Here is a 16,463-nt window from a genome sequence, read left to right as displayed (position 1 = left end):
GGAGGGATTTACGTGTTCAAAGCCTGTACGAACCAACGGTGATGACATGGAGATGGTGGGAGCACGGACGGACCTACAACACTCAAAACTCTCAGCACCACAGACTCGCTGCACAGGAGCTCGCCATCTGATTTCTTCCTAGTGACCAGCAGGGGGCAAGTGCACTGGCCGATTGTGTAACATCCCAGTGAGTCACTGGCTTATTCATTTATATATTAACATTTCTGTAATTATTGATCTATTTTCAAAAGTATTTTTTGGCCCGTTCCCTCGTATTTCTGCCCTATTGTACATGTCTAATTTAGTTGCTCCGCCCCCTCTGTCACGTGTTAGCAAGCTTTGGCTTCCCTTGGCAGCCCACTTTCAGGGGCCATTTTAGAAAGATACTTGAATATTTAGATCTCTGGTGCCCTGCCAACACACCTGTGAGAGAGCTCAAGCTTGTGTTTGGAGGAGTTTCAGCACCGACGCCACAACGGGTCTCACACAGGTGTGTGCATGACCGCGGCGTCACTTGTTGATCCACAGTTCATTTCAGACAACAACAGAAGTGCTAGCTGTGTTTGAGCCTCAGGACCATTTGGGGAATGCAGCATTAGCTCACACTGGACGACTTAGCGAGTGGTGACGCTACAACACTGCAATACGAAGAAAAACGAGCAACTGCTGCACAGCGCTGCAGGGTTGTGCTGTTCTTACAACATTCACCTTTTCTACGACAGGTTGGGTTTCCAGCGGCAGCGCGTGTGACAGCGATGGTGAGCAGGACCAAACAGGGAAATGTGAGCCGGATGAGCATAGAACTGCAAAAAACAGACCTCTCTGTACCGGTGGAACAGAGACGAAGTCCAAGTCTTCAGGATCTGACAGCGTCATGTCACAAACCCCTTGGCTCCAGTACCAGAGCTGCAGGGTGACTGTGGCTCAGCTGCTGCAGCAGGTAAACTGTGTGGACGCGTTGTGAAGTGCCTTGAGAGCTCGATGGACCACAACAAGGTGATTTAAATGTGGTCCATTTACCATTTAGAAAAACACTCAAAGATGAAACCAAAAACATCCAAATGCTACAACTGCTCTTCAACACAGCGTTGAGCTTGTGGCTGTTCGCCATATTCTTCCAAATTATGAGTCCAACCCTCACGCAAAATATGCAAATCAGACCTGATTAACAGCCCTGTCACTAACCCTCACAGTTGATCCCTTCCAGAGCGGAGAGGCTCTGATTAGCATATCTCCTTTAGCATCAACTCTGTTCAGATGGAAACCTTGTAATTATGGCTGCAGCCCACCCTGCTGCTCGATGAGTGGGTGGTGTGACCTGCCAGCCGCTCAGGGGTCACGCTGGAATTTATATCACCTCTGACCCAAACTCTCACTGAGATTTATGAAGCACAGGCGTTCCCTGACTGTGACAACGCAGGCCTGTTGGAATAATGACAAGAGTGAGAGCTGGGAGAGACGGAGAGTCAGCTGGAGCGTTTCTGACATCTCATCCTGACGCCTCAAGTCCTCCCTCCTCCTCGACAATGCAGAGCTTGCTGGGTCTTAAAGAAACGCACCAACTTGGGAAATCCTCTCATGAGCCATCCATTTTACAACCAGACATTTGAATCAGAAGGTTCTGCTAAAACAGCTGCATGTGATCCAGGACGTACCTGTTTAACATCATAGGCAAAGAGCACGTACTTCAGGTCAGGGGAGACCAAATACTTGGCCACATTGAAATTTATCTAGAAAGGAAAAAGAGAAACAATCATTATGACGTTTTTTTGGATTGGGATCAAAGCTTCCACCTCAACAACATGTAGCACGCCTACTTACAAACGTGGTATTCGTCAGGACAATCTCCGTTTCATTGGTGACGATGTTGAACTTGATGACATGGCCGTCACTGTTCCTGTAGATAACTTCAGAGTCTGAGCAGGGAAACAGAAGAAAGAGAGAGCGTGTTTAGGAGGGAAACGAGGGTTGAAAGCTGTCCTCAACAACAAAGAGTCAGAGCAGCTGAAGCAGCCTTCAAACGCGATTTGGCTTTGCAAAGACGTCAGGAACAAAACCGTCCTCAGCTTCTTTGTTCAGTGATTAAATGTGGGAATCAAAACTGATTTAACAAACACAAAGAGGGAGCCTACACTTTCCATTGTGAAGGTAACACAGTTCTGTGTTGATTTTACCGTGCCAGGAAAACATCTTTTGTTCGGAGTTGAAGTGATTAGACGTGGACGTGTTTAGTGTTTAATGTCAGAACCGTAGCTTGAATACAGGAAGTCACACATGAGCCACCAGCATGAGTCTGCACCTTCAGGAAATACACCTGGCCGACGTTACAGCTCTCTGAACAGCTCCAGACACGCCAATGATGCACCCGACCTCGTTTTAAAGCAACACACTCACCTCATGGAACGTCTCTGATTGTCCCCACAGACGGACAAGAGGACAGGGCCTTTCCTCTAAGGAGCTGAGGCCCAGGCTAATTAGCTTAGCACAATAGCTGGTAGTGGGTGGGAGAGGAGAGGATGATGAGGGTTACTGCTGGACACGCCAACGTCCTAAACCTGAGCTAGCTGATGCTAACACTACCCACCCACGAGCATTCCCGCGCTAAGCTAACTAGCCTGGGTCTCCTAGAGGAGGGGCTCTGTCTTCTAGTCTGACTCAGGGAACAATGGACAATCAAAAACTTTCCCTAGAAGTTAGCGTGTTGCTTTATATATATACTGTATATATATATATATATATATATATATATATATATATATATATATATATATATATACACACACACACATATATATAATATACACACACACATATATGTGTGTGTATATGTATGTGTATACACATATATATGTGTGTATATATATTATATGTGTGTGTATATATGTACACATGTATATTTCCATATATATTTATATAGTACTTCTGAATATTTATTGGATTGCATGCACCAACAGCACCACAACAAATTCCTCCTATGTGTAAAATGGAACTGAGCAATGAAGCCTTTTCTGATTCTGATGAATGCCAACACACATGTAGACAGACATGCACGTGACAGCACTGACGCTCATTCAACAGTCCTGGAGAGGAAGTGACACCTGTGTCAGTCAGAAGTGAGCAACGCTCCTGAAGGGAAGAGCTTGAGCGGCCATTGAAGTCGGATGAAGCGAGCAGCAATGCACACTTGAGATGTGTGTCTGCAGTCGTCACCCTCCTGTGTTTGTGTTTCTGTAGTTCAGGTCCAGACATCAATTAGTGAGCTTCTGGGTGAGGGAGTCCAGCAAGGCTCCGTCCGGGTTAACAAGGCTGCATGCATGAGACATGAATTTATTCACTTTGAGAAATTTTACACAAAGATGTGAATCACGCTTCTCCTGAAATATTCAAGAGGGAAGTGAGGACATCATGTATTCATCGAGCACCAGGAACTCCAACACATCATGGCGCTCACATGACATTTGACTGAGACCTTTCCTCTGATCCCTGTGGTGTATTTGTCAGCAGACGAGGCCACTGCTCAGACAGGGAGGGCGGGGGTGGGGGGTCATGTCCAGTGCTCCTGGGAGTCATACAGGGATAAAGAGCTTTACAAGTTGGCACATCTGACCCTGAGCAGCTGTTTGTGTTTGGGCGGCTCTGAGAATTCCGTCTCTGCAGTGTGAATGGACGTCGCTGCTGTTGATGACAGCTGCAACTGCCACACAAGCAACAGTACAGGAAACTGGCTGCCATGACGACATCCACCAGCTCCAGTGCTAGTAGTGGTAGTAGTTCTAGTACCAGTGTCAGCCTGAGGCTCTGCAGGTCTGCAGCCTCTGAGGTAACCTGAGCCCCCCCCTAACTGTCAGCTTGATCACCAAGGAAGGTCTGAAGTCTGCTCTTAAACTTAGAGAGGGGGTCTGGGTCCTGGACTGAAACTGGGAGACCGTTCCACAGGAGGGGAGCCTGAGAGCTGAAGGCTCTGGCTCCATTCTACAGGTAGAACTCTAGGAACCAGCAGGAACCCTGCATCCTGGGAGTGAAGGGTTCTAGCTGGATCATAGGGGACTAGGAGCTCTGTCAGGGATGAAGGAGCCTGACTGTTGAGGACTTTGATGGTAGAAGAAGAATTTTAAATTCTGTTCTGAATCTGACAGGGAGCCATGCAGAGAAGCAGTCCAGGAGAGACCTGGTCTCTGCTACCAGTTCTAGTCATCATGGGCAGCAGTGTTCTGGACCAGCTGGAGAGTCTTTCGGGACTTATTAGTCCAGCCTGGTAGGAGGGAGGTGCAGTAATCCAGCCTGGAAGTGACAAAAGCAGGGACTAGTTTTTCTGCGTCTTCTTGAGCCAGGATGTGTCTGATCTTAGCGATGTTACGTAGATGGAAGAAGGCGTCCTGGAGGTTTGCTGAATGTGGGACTTAAAGGATCCTGGTCAAAGAGAACTGCTAGGTTCCTTATGGTGGTGCTGAGGGCCAGGGTGGTGCCATCCAGGGTACCTGTCTCATCAGATCAGGTGGTCCTCAGGTGTTTGGGCCCAGCACAAGAACTTCAGTTTATCAGAGTTAATAAAGGAAATGATGGTCCTCCATGTTTCCTGTCCTTCAGACAGGCCTCCAGTTCAGTCAGCTGGTTTGTTCCATGTGGATCATTGATGAGTTCAGCTGAGTGTCGTCTGCATAGCAGTGAACATTAATGGAGTGTTTCCTGATCATGTGACCTAGAGGAAGCAGGTACAGGGTGAAGAGGACTGGTCCAAGCACAGACCCTTGTGGAACACCTGAACTGACTGTAGTGGTCTCAGAGGAACCATCATTAACTAGTACCAACTGAAATGACCTAGTAAATATGACCTGAACCAGTTCAGTGTGGTTCCTTTAATACCAGTGACAGGTTCCAGTCTCTGTAGAAGGATATGGTGGTCAATGGTATCAAAGCTGCACTGAGATCTAATCAGACCAGCACAGAGACCAGTCCCTCATCTGGTACCAGTAGGAGGTCACTGGTACCTTTGACTAGTTCTGTTTCTGTGCTAGGATGAACCTGGAACCTGACTGAATCCTCCAATCAGCTGTTGCTGTGGAGAAGTCTCACAGCTCACGTGATGAAAGATAATGTGCCCGACAGGAGACCGAGGCAAAGACACATGTCCGTGTAGCTGAAACTGACCACTGGTGGAACTGCTACGCCTCTGTGTGCGTGTTTGTGCGTCTAATTAGGTGCCTGAAATAACTTCCATTCCTGTGAGGTCCAGAGGTGCTGCAGCTGATCTGGTGCCTGGGAGACGAGTGAACATGAACAGCTGATAAAAGCGACCTGGTTCCCGTGATGTTTAAAACATCAGCGCAGGTCTCTGCACGTGTCCCCTTCAATAATGGAGCATCTGTAGCTAGAAAAGAACAAGCTAAGACTCTGATGCATTAGTCATGTTCTCTGTCTGTAACCCCATGAATAATAAAATGTCTCTGCCTTTTTCCCTTTCTTTCTCTTTATAAAGGCTTGACTCCACTGATCATTGGATGGATTAAAAAGTGGTCACCCTTCATGTCGCCAGCTGCTGTTTCCGTATGTTTGAGTGACACATTGCCCAAAAAATGTAATCTGCCTTTCTAGACACTTACAGTTGAACGTTGGACTCACGAGAGTTTTTTTCCCTCCTGCATGACTTTCAGGTGACTGCAGAGGTCTGAAAACAGCAGCCGCGTGTTTCTTCCTTGAAGCTAAATGCCTGTTCATGCTCGCACGGAACCAGAACAGTTCTACTTTGTTCTCCAATCAAAGTGTGAATGGGTTACTGAGCAAACAGCTGGATTACGAAGATGTGGATGACACCTGGCGACAACCCGAAGGGTTTGTCAATGGACGCTTTTGGCCTGTTTCGCTGTTGTTAGCCGTCAGTCTCCATGAGCTCAAAGCGAAAGGTGGAATTCACTTTGCAGATGAAGAATCACTTGAAGGCTTGATACTGAGGGAGTTCAGAATCGCCATTTAAAACCTGTCACGCGGTTCTCCAGGTGGGAAGCCGTTGTCCAGCAGGGATTCCTCCGCACCGACAGAGAAACAGAGGCTGATTCCTGGGTTCGCACTGCACCTCCTTTGGATAACCAAGTTTTAGGAGGATGTCCTGAAAAGCACTCATTAGCAGTCCTCTAAATTCTCTGTGTCATGAATATTTCTCTGTTGATATGAAGCTGTTTAATACATAAACAAATGCAAAGATGGACACCATTTCAACGTCTGTCTGCTTGAAGAACTCTCAGCTGCCTGCCTGTCCAAGGTGCAACAGAAATAATATCACTTTGAAGGAACCGGGGTAACATCGCTCTTACAGTGTTGGTACTTAGTGAGCTGTGACACACTGTAATTTTCCTTTGAAAACACCCAAATTACTCTGGTTTTAAGTGTCCAGCTCTGGAGTCTACTGCCAACATTACTGCCACAGCTGTCAGGAAATAAAAGATGAATTCTGCCCACGGACTGGAGGCGGCGAGAAGAATAAAAACACGCGCCGCCAACTATAGAAGCGGCTAATATGGCTTCCATTCTGCTGCTTCTCTCAGGTCCCAATACTTTACTGCACCTTTGTTTGATAGTTTAGGCTCTCCCTCAGAGGTCCAACAGTGCTCGTGTATCCACGCATTTGTTGACCTCCACGTCAGTGAGGGCTGTTCTGATTGGTGTTCAGATCGTTACTCAGCAGCTGAATGGACGTGTCACGATCGTCTCTTCCAAAGCCGCCTGGATCGCCTATGAACATTTAATAGTTACTTACTCATTTAAGATGCTCGACTGTGTCAGATGGAACCCACTCTTTGCTGAATATCTTGCAACACTCGACCATCTGTGCTGCCATGTTTGTAGTTTCCACCTTCTGAAAAAGCTGCCATTAACGAGGACTAGCGAGGGGCGTTAGCAGTGCTAGCGTGAGGCGGTTTAGCAACCTGGGAGGGACGGTGAGTCCACAAAACAAATGTGGCTATTTGGCTGTTAGCGTCATTAGCTTCATGTCAAACCTGACCCAAAGGTTCAGTCCTGTGGAGCAGCACGCTATGGTTTCACCATGACATCAGTGGAGCGCCACATGCTCATGTTTGAGTGAAAGAACATTTCGTTCTGCTTTGATTTGGCATTATGAAGTAAATGTTGATGCACAAAGTTGGACTGGCTGCTGATTTGTAGGATTGCCAGACAAACTGTCTGTGTGAGGACATTTTAGTACTTAAGTGTCTCTTGATCAACGGAGACGCCTCACATCGACCGGCCCAAACGTCACCTTGCTGAGAACATTTGTGTGAAGTGCAGAATCATCCACGGTGCACAAAATATCTGGAGATGGCGAGCAGGCACAAATGTAATCATGGTTAATTCAATGTACAATCATCATTTTCTGCAGACGTGGCATCCTGCAGCACGAGAGGGAGACAAAAAAATAGTGAGCAGCAAATTCTAACCGAAATGAAAGTTGGAGGACCGAGGGGGGACCCGGCACCATGTAATATGCATGATGCACTCTGAATTATTTAGCCAAAGTTGCATCATGCCTGAATGCTCTCTGCTGGTCCCCAAGGTTCCACCAAATGTCACAGCTGGTCAAACTCAAAGGGCCTGGTTAAAGATAGAACGCTGGTGTTTGGTTCTGCAGCTGCTGACAGGCTCATGGTAGCATTCTGCTAGCCTCTGCTAGCAGCCCAGATGTAAACGAAGACTCCACATCGGAGAGGTCCCGGTCCACTAGGAGGACATTTCCCGTTGCCACCAGGTGGCGCTTTGACTTATCTGACCTAAAATTGAATATTTTCCTCCTTGGCCCGGGCTCCACCCCTCCACCATGTTGGCGATAACCTCCTTGTAGTTGTGGTTTTACTCCATCAATGGTGTTCAGATAATTTGGATTCACTGTGGTTCTGGAGTTGAAGACTGAAGAAGAATGTGTTTATCATCTTGGAGGGGAAGTTTCAGAGTTTAAAACTGGAATCTCCCTCCCCTCCTCTCTGCTTGAGTTTTATCATAACATGATGGGCAGAAGTTATATAAAAGCAGAAGTTATATAAAAGCAGAAGTTATATAAAAGCAGGCCGCTGCAGTCTTCCTCCTGAATGATTCATCTGTAAATACTCGTCCAAAGCTGAGCCTCGCGTCTCGTCCGGAGCTCCTAAAGCTGCTCAGCACAAATCACGTCTAATAATCTGTCAGGGCGACTGTGATTGACAACACCAGAGCGCGGGCCTCCTCAGCCCGGCCCCACCCGTCCTCCACCACAGAACTACATGATCAATACACCAACGTCCCCCTGGGTCCCACACACTCAAACACAACCCCACACGTTTCATGCTACAAAAATTGTTTCCTTCCCTCGGGGGACGAATGTTGCTCACCAACAACAGTTTTTAAATTAATAAATGAACGAGGTTCTACACTCCAGGAGGACCCTTCCAATGTGTCCATCGTCACAGGTAGAGATTTGTCAGTGATTGTTACATAACACACAACGAGTATTCTTTAGTTAAGAGTCAAATACACTCGTAGAGTTCTGCTGGACCAAAGAGCACTTTTCTAAATCAAGCTATGACACACGCACACGCTACACTCTTGACAACCGTATAAACGCACCCACATGATTGTAGGTGAACACAGGTATTCTTTCTCTCGCCCTAGTGGCAGTAATGGGAACAGCATGTATATTTGCCTCATCGGCAGCATGAATAAGGCACCAATGGCAGAAATGAATAAAAACTCCAAATGACCAGAAGCCGGCATGACATCCACACGCTTTTATGCTCTGGCAGTCGTCACATCAAACATTTCAAACAACTGGGCTGAACCCCATTTTCCTGCGTCTGACAGGATGATCAGAATTAACATGGACATCGATGGAGCTGAGGTTCAGATCCCTCCCAAAGCCACAGTGTCCGCCCACATGACCAAAACTGGAAAGCATGTCAGATGTGTTGAGGCTGTTGTGAGTCACTGTGATTGACAGGTGCTGCAGCATCAGTCTAACCTGCAGCATGCAAGTTAAATGTCATCATGTAGGAGAACAAACATGGCGCCGGCTGCGCTGAAGTGTCCGTCATGATTAATAAGGCCACTCCGCTTCCTCCAGCGCCGCAGCTCCTTCATGATGACATGCTTCACTTTCATGGGAGAATTCATGGCTGCAACACTGCACGTAGCTGCTATCAAGTCTTTCCTCTCCGCTGAGGAGCACTGAGCTCCTCCAGCCCGCCGACTTTCTGACTCTTACACCGTCACGCCACGGACCCCGTGTAGCAGCCATTCTTTACATGCCCACGTGTGTCAGGGCTGGACAACACGCCCTGACGGATCATGTCTGAGGAAGTTACATCCCCAGTGCATCCTGTTTTCAAGGAAGTCAACTCTCCTCTAGCTCCAGAGGTCCTGCAACTCTCACGGAGCTCGTCTCCACCACGCAAACCTCTGGCCTCTGTCCGTGGCGACACTACCTGGCTGCACTGAGCATGCTCTACGGGTCGATCCGCGACTTCCCTGACAGCAGTGGAGCTGTGACCGCAGCAGCGACGGTGCACGGAAACCATCTGAGTGAGACCCACGTAGAAGCCCTTGAGCTTTGACCTTCAGCTCTACAAGCCCATCCTCCTCCTCACTACCTTAAACTATTCTGTCAGCGAAAGTAAGTGAACAAACATTCTCTGGAGATGACTCCACCTGTTCCCGTCCTCCTCTCTGTTCTACCTCAGGGGTGCAGCAGACTTCCTCTTCAAAGGTGCTCTTCCACCTTCCCAGCCAGCGCTCAGAGGCTGCGGCGTTCTGTACACTCAGCAGTTACACTTGTAACCTGCACTTCCTGTGAGGCTCCGACAGGAACATTTTCAACTCTCTCAAGGTCTTTCATGGCTCGGTCACCTCATCACCGCGCGCCCCACAGCATAGCCTCTCTGCTAAACGATCACACTGGAGAGAGAATTATAAAAGCTACTCAACCCATGCCGGACGGACTCTGGGAACGCCGCCTTCACACTTTCTCTCGCTGTGGCCTCATTTTCACTGTCATGCAAGTCCTGCAGCTCCATGGAAGCAGCACAATCAACCGCACAGCAGTTTCTCTGACTATTCTACAAATTTAGATCAGAACAGCCAACATTTCTACAAGTGCCTGGTACCACAACTGAAGGAAGGCACAGGGATCTCCTGACACATCGGCCTCCCTTGCTCTCCAGCGTCCTGCAGCTCTGATTAGAGCGAGCTAATGACTTGTGACGTTGGTCTGAGCTTATCACAGATTAACAGATGACTTTAACTGACAGGGTTTGGTTCATGGAGGATATTTCCTGTCAGACACGTTGAAAACCAACAGCGCTGTCAGCTGAGGAGAGCATGAGGTGTGAACTTTGGCTCATACTTTGCTGAGCTGGTTGCTCTCTTCTGTCAGTGGAGTCATGCAGACTGTGAAATTTCTGGAGTTGAGCAACGTATCACTCTTCAGATTATTTATCAAGTTGTATGAAACATACAAATTGTGGCTTTGATGTGTAAACACACATAAACTCAATGAATTTAAATCCAAATAGAAACTCTATAAGTAGCAGAGTTCTTAAAGAGAAAACTCAGCAGTTTCCCTGTCGGCCTGAATTCATGAACACGATGCACATGCAGAGTTAATTAGATTAACTCAAACTAATCATAATCAAAATGAAGCAAATGTGACTCCTGTGCTTCCAAACCCCAGGGACAAGGGAAGGTTCCCCAGGACTGAATGGAGGTTCTGGTCAGACCAGACTGAGACGGGTTGCTGTCACAGATAATAGCAGTAAAATACTACATGATACTTCACTCTTGGTAATAGCGATAGTTATAAAGTCTTTATAGTTCTGTCCTAGGCAGGGGAGGTTTTCAGACCTGGGCTGACAGTTCTGACTTCACCCCCCCTTCCCTCCTTGCCCTGTCAGTTTGATGAGTATTTCAGAGTACTCTTCTTGGGAAATAGCCTCATAAATCCCATGGCTTTGGCCAAATCTTACATTAGAATTCACATTTTAGCAGGAAAATGTGTCCCAAATCCAGTGATGCAGGTTGGAAAGTGGCGAGACTTCTAGTTCAGATGTCTGAAGCCTCAGTTTGACACAAAAGTCCAGAGATTTCCTCCCCATTGTTTTACACTGTAAGGTGAAATGTGGCACAGCAACTCTGGGGGCTTACAGAATCCAAACTGTTTGACTTATTACAAAGTTGTGTCAGTGTCATGACTCTCGTATCAAAGTTTGAAGGCGATGCCATGAACGCCCTTGGAGGAGACAGCGTTTGTTTGGGGTTCAAAATTGGCACAAAGTCGTACTTTCATGTGCATATTGTGGACTCCCTGCAGGATTTAGGTCAGAGGTGTCGCGTGTGATTGGTGGGTCGTGATGTGATGAATAACTGAGGTTTAGTTCCATGTCTCTACCACATTCCTACAGGCTATGGCGCCCCTTTTCAGATACCTAGGTGGTGCTCTGGAGCACATTTTGGCACTTTGGTAAAATGTAAAAAGTAACCCTCAAATGTTTACCAGACCTAATGTGTGTGCCAAATTTGGTGAGTTTCTGACTGTGTTTAGGGTGTCAAATGAGGCCTGAAGTGGCAGAATAGTAAAGAAAGAAAGAAAGAAACTGAACAGACATCAGGGTCTTCACCCCCTGGGGCTCAGGCCCAGAGTACTGATGTGTATTGAGAGGGTATTGCAAGGGAAAGTATCACTGATGAGATATGATGAAAACCAACCAGGACATTTCAGGTTAAATCAGAACACGTCTCCAAGCATGGACCTGCGATTGAGTCGGATCTCATTCGTTCCTCCTCACAGCAGCTCAGCGGCGCCTGATACGAGGCGCGTCAGAGCCGCGTCACTGAGAGGCGTGTCTAAACCCTTAATTACACTCATTAAAAACACCACTGGTCATGTGGACACGTGAGGAGTTACGGGTCAGTGTTCCGGCCAAGCGTCTCTGCTCAGCTGATCTCAGCGGCCCGGAGAACTTATAAACCCGGAGTCGCCAGCAGCACACAAACAGGCCGGCCTCCAGCCCTGGAGCCTGAGGTCTACAAATATAAAATCAATGAAAGACAATTGAGAGATTTGTGTTCTCCTGTTCCCTCTCCCTCTGAAGGAGAACGCAAAATATGAACCAGGCGCCTGTGGGAACAGCACCCCGCTTCGGAACCACAGTTTTTTGACAAAAGGACAGGAGACAATTCACAGTAAGCTTGTCAAAAACATAGTCACGATCACTAGCAGTGAGGTGTGCTGATGCTAGCAGTGGCTACATCTCATCTTTAGCCACTGCACTGATATCTGAACTGGTGGTGAATTCCTACGGCAGCTAACATGCTAACTAGTCGGTTTGCTTCCAGGGCCCGTGACTGGTGGACGCTGAGAATATTCTGAGGTGGATGAATCATGTTGGAATCAGGGTCAAAAGAATAAAAAAGAATTGAGAAGGAAAAGAAGTTCTGCCCGCATTTAAAGCTGCAGCGCCCAGTCGTAGCAACGAGGCTGCGACGTATAGATGTTCGGCCTCTTCAGGAGGGATGAATGCAGGAGCAAGTAAGTGAAGTGAATATACAGCGCAGAGGGATGTTAGCTTAGGCGCTAACAACAAGCTAACTGGAGAGTATAGATCTCCTCTCCACAGACAACAGGGAGGAGGTGCCGTCCTCTCCTGTGACTCACACATCTGACTCAGGCGGCTGGACGCGTTCTGGGTCGTTCGGGTACTTATTGTGCATATGGGAAGGTGAAAGCCTCTTTCGTCAGGTGACAGGAGTCCTGCGACGCTTCTCTCTGACTAAGTGGCGTCCTCTGTTGCAATCACGGCCTTTTAGCAGCAGCTGAGTGGTGTGTAAGGTTTCTGAGACATGCTGGATGGGACATTTTGGGCTTGAGAGCTGCAGCCTCCACATTCCAGCTGCTGGAAGATGAAGTGAGCTGAGCTGAACGATTTATTTGATGAACACAAATAAAGTACTTGTGAGTGATTGTGGCGGGTGGATGGTGACGGTGGCGGCTGCAGACACAAGGACTTTACGTGAACATCAGTATTATTGTGACAGATACAAGTAAAACGCTCACTCCAAACCACAGAAGAAGAGTTTTAGCATGCTGGCGGCGCGAACAGCAGTCAGACGTCTGAAAACACTCAAAATGCTACAACATGATGGAAATGGTTTCAGGTCCGATTCCAGAGGGAAACTCCGATGATGTAGAATGTAGTGATGTAATGTGGGCGTGGCCTCAGGCATTAGCAGGACTTTATTCTATAGGCAGGTAAAAGTATCCTGAAATATTCCAGAATCAACTCATGTAAACACCTACGTAGAAATAAGCCGTTATTTTAAAATCCCACCAATCAAACGTATCCATTGTTGGGGACAACGAGCTTGGAGGAGGCATGTCAGCGTGGATGATGAAACCAAAGTTCCATGGCTTCATTCGCTGGATGCGTTGGTTCATGCAAACATTAATTATGAATAAATTAGACTGGATCAGAACTCACTGTCAGCTCAGGGATGAGAAACCGTCTCAGGAAGGAGAGAACCACGTGAGAACAGCTCCAGTAATTAGTCGGGTGATGATGTCAGAGGATGTGAGGCGTTGAAGAATGATCCAGCTGCCTTTGTCCCAAAGAGTCTAAATTTAAACCTGCCATCTTTAATTCATCATCAGTGGTCGTCCTTTCACTCTGTCTCCATCTCAGAGACAAGCCTCAGTGCTACCGAGGACTTAATGGGGTGAAATGTCCCGGTCGTACAGAAGCGTGGAGACATTGATGTCATGTGATGGTGACAGTCGTCCACCTGAGCTGTTTACCTGGAGCGGGATCACTCCTCCAATCATCCTGATGACACAAACACAGTCTCAGACGAGCGTTGCTCATCAGAGAGACTGTGGCCCATCACAGGAAGTGCGTCTGACAGGAGGTGTAGCATTTGGTTGCTATGATACAAACTGTCCATGGGATCCAAAATGTCAGCATCACCTCCCGTGATAAAAGACTGAGGTTTGACCTACGGTTTGTAGGCTGACTATTTTTCAACTGAACAATAACTCCAAACACTCGGTCAGCACATCCACACGCTGCTGGTGTCTGGCAGAGAACCCGGACACACCGGAGCCTCAGGGGGGAACCAAAGTCCACCCTTGTTTCCCTCCTGTAGGGTTTCAGTGTTACAATGTAATTTCTCCAAATGCTCACTCATGAAAGAAAAGAAATATGAATTAGGAAGTTTTATTCTAATGGTTCTTACTTCATCAGGACACGTTTAATTGATTGTATTTTCAGGGTTAGATGAGTTTGTTAGCAGGCTACATGCTAGCATTTAGCTCGGACATGCTGCGAAGAATCACCCCGGCTCAAGATGCATATTTGGAGATTTGTCAAAAACCTGGAAGAGTCATGGAATCTGAAAATAGTCATTTCAAGGCCTGGAAAAGTGTTTTGGGGAAAAAAAAGCCAGAAAATTTGGGAAAAGAGAGAAGATTTGCAGGATATGAGATGCGAGGAAGCTCAGTTGAATCCCTGGTTGACACTGATTGACTGCAGTCACATTTCATTGACTTCAGTCCTCGTGAGGGCCAACACACTTGAACCACCAGTGTGAGCAGGCTGCTGTCCATCAGTTTCAGTCAAACGTACACTGGCACACTTTTACATGAATTTTGTTTGTCACGTGCGCAGAGACGTTTATGCATGGTCCAATCTCGTGTTAAAAGCCTGAACCAGTCATTGAAGACCTGCCCAAAGAACCCCCCTGAGACGCTGGACTCCCCCCGCATGAAAGTCAGAATGTTGTCATTTCCTGAATAATGTCAGTGTGCATGTAGGTTTTATAACCAGACGTGTGGGGTTCCCATGAGCGGTCCAAGGACTGCAGAGGCGGGTTCTTCCTGTCAGATGAGTGAACTGAGCCGGACGAAATCACAGCGGAGGATTAATTAGGTTCAGCTGAAGACTTTTGTCACTGCGACTCAGATGAGCGGACGCATCAAGGAGACATGCAGAGAGCATCCCTGGAGGACGTCCTCCTGTCCCTGGAGGCAAACATGAGGATGAGCTGTCCCCAGCCACGTCCCTCAAACACAGAAGCCGCTGCTGGAAAACACAAGTGTCTGTATTTGGACCAGAGAGGGTCGTGACTCGTTCCAGAGAAATGATCAGGACACGCGACATCACATGTTGCTGGCGTGTGAAGGGCTGAGATGTTGCGGTGGCACCATGATAGGGAAACGTATGAAAATGAGCAAAACTCTGAGTCACGTGGCCTTGAAACAACCGTGAATCCACCACTGACTTGGCAGCAGTCACATGACCCAGATTCTGTGACGTGCGGAGCTGAAAGCATCAAAGAAACGTGAACAGACCACAGAAGTCCCAACATGGAGCAACCGAGCTGTCCCGTCGAAACACAGGGGGCGGGGCCTGATTCTGGCTGCCAGGTTGGTTCAAGTGTAGGACGGTTTCAATTGGGTCAGAACAGACCGAGCTTCTGTGCTTCTCAATGTTGTAAACTCAGTGGGCGGGGCTTATAAACCAAGACTATACAGGGGTGTGACATTTAAATGACAACTGTTTTCAACGCCAGAAACGTTCCGTGATCAACGAGGGACGACTGATGTCACACATCACCCTTGAGTCTCGTTGCTCTATGATTTCGGTTTCTACCTTCAGACCTGCGTGAAGGTCCCTGAGTTGTCGCTTCACCATGGTTCTGACTCCCAGGTAGACTCGCCACACGACTTTCCACAAGAAAAACGAGCCCGCAGTGAGAGAACGTGTAAGAGGAGAGAGGACTAGCGAGAGATTGCTGGAGGTTAAAGCTGGCGGCAGCTGTTAGCTGCTCAGCGTGATTCAACCTTCTCAAGGCTCGTTTCTATCAGGTCTGACGGTTCCGTCCTTGAGTGGCGTCTGAGAGCTCAGGTGAACTGCTCAGATTCTTTGAAACAACACATATCACAACAAACACTGGAACATCAGTGCTGATACGTGTCCCCGTGACAGCAAACACCTGGTGGCTTTCTATCAAACATCCAGCCACAATGTTTTCTATCCAAGATTTCACTGCTGTTCCAAAATAAAACTCAGGAGAACAAAGGCATCCCGGCAGCGCTCGTCCCAGGACTCCTGCTTGTCTCTCGAGTGTAAGTCTACACTTATAAGAGAAACCTTTGAACAAGATACACTGGATGTACTTCTGCCTGTACTGTATTTCTAGCGTGATATCGATATCAGCCAGTACTACTCCACCCTCACGTCCACCCATCCATCCCTCCATCCATCCCTCCATGTTCCCCCTCTCCTCCTGTTGAGGGTGGTGGGGGTGGAGCCTATCCCAGCAGCCTTCCCCCTGGACAGGTCACCAGTCCATGGCAGGGCCAACACATAGAGACAGACAACCATTGGCTCTCCCAGCCACGCCTACGGTCAATTTAGAGTCTGGATTAACCTGGTCCCTCTTGATGTCTTTGGACT

The 16,463-nt window shown here is 47.8% G+C and overlaps 1 protein-coding gene across 5 annotated transcripts in view; it reads right to left on the bottom strand.

Moving 5' to 3' along the window:
- The window catches only part of dpp10 (dipeptidyl-peptidase 10 (non-functional)), a 105,580-nt gene that overhangs the window by 22,252 nt on the left and 66,865 nt on the right, over positions 1 to 16,463 (bottom strand). For all 5 annotated transcript variants that reach the window (XM_086219493.1, XM_086219491.1, XM_086219494.1 and 2 more), the window contains exons 4-5: positions 1,822 to 1,916; positions 1,656 to 1,730 (exon numbers count right to left, since the gene is read on the bottom strand). In XM_086219493.1, coding sequence (XP_086075619.1) covers positions 1,656 to 1,730; positions 1,822 to 1,916 — 170 coding nt within the window. The remainder of the gene's footprint in view (positions 1 to 1,655; positions 1,731 to 1,821; positions 1,917 to 16,463) is intronic.

Source organism: Aulostomus chinensis, chromosome 12 (assembly GCF_037954235.1).
Source record: "Aulostomus chinensis isolate RoL2024-O1b breed Wild chromosome 12, RoL_Achi_v1.0, whole genome shotgun sequence".
Taxonomy (NCBI): Eukaryota; Metazoa; Chordata; class Actinopteri; order Syngnathiformes; family Aulostomidae; genus Aulostomus; species Aulostomus chinensis.
Note: the sequence above shows the minus strand (reverse complement) of the source record. Positions and strands in the feature narration are given on the sequence as shown.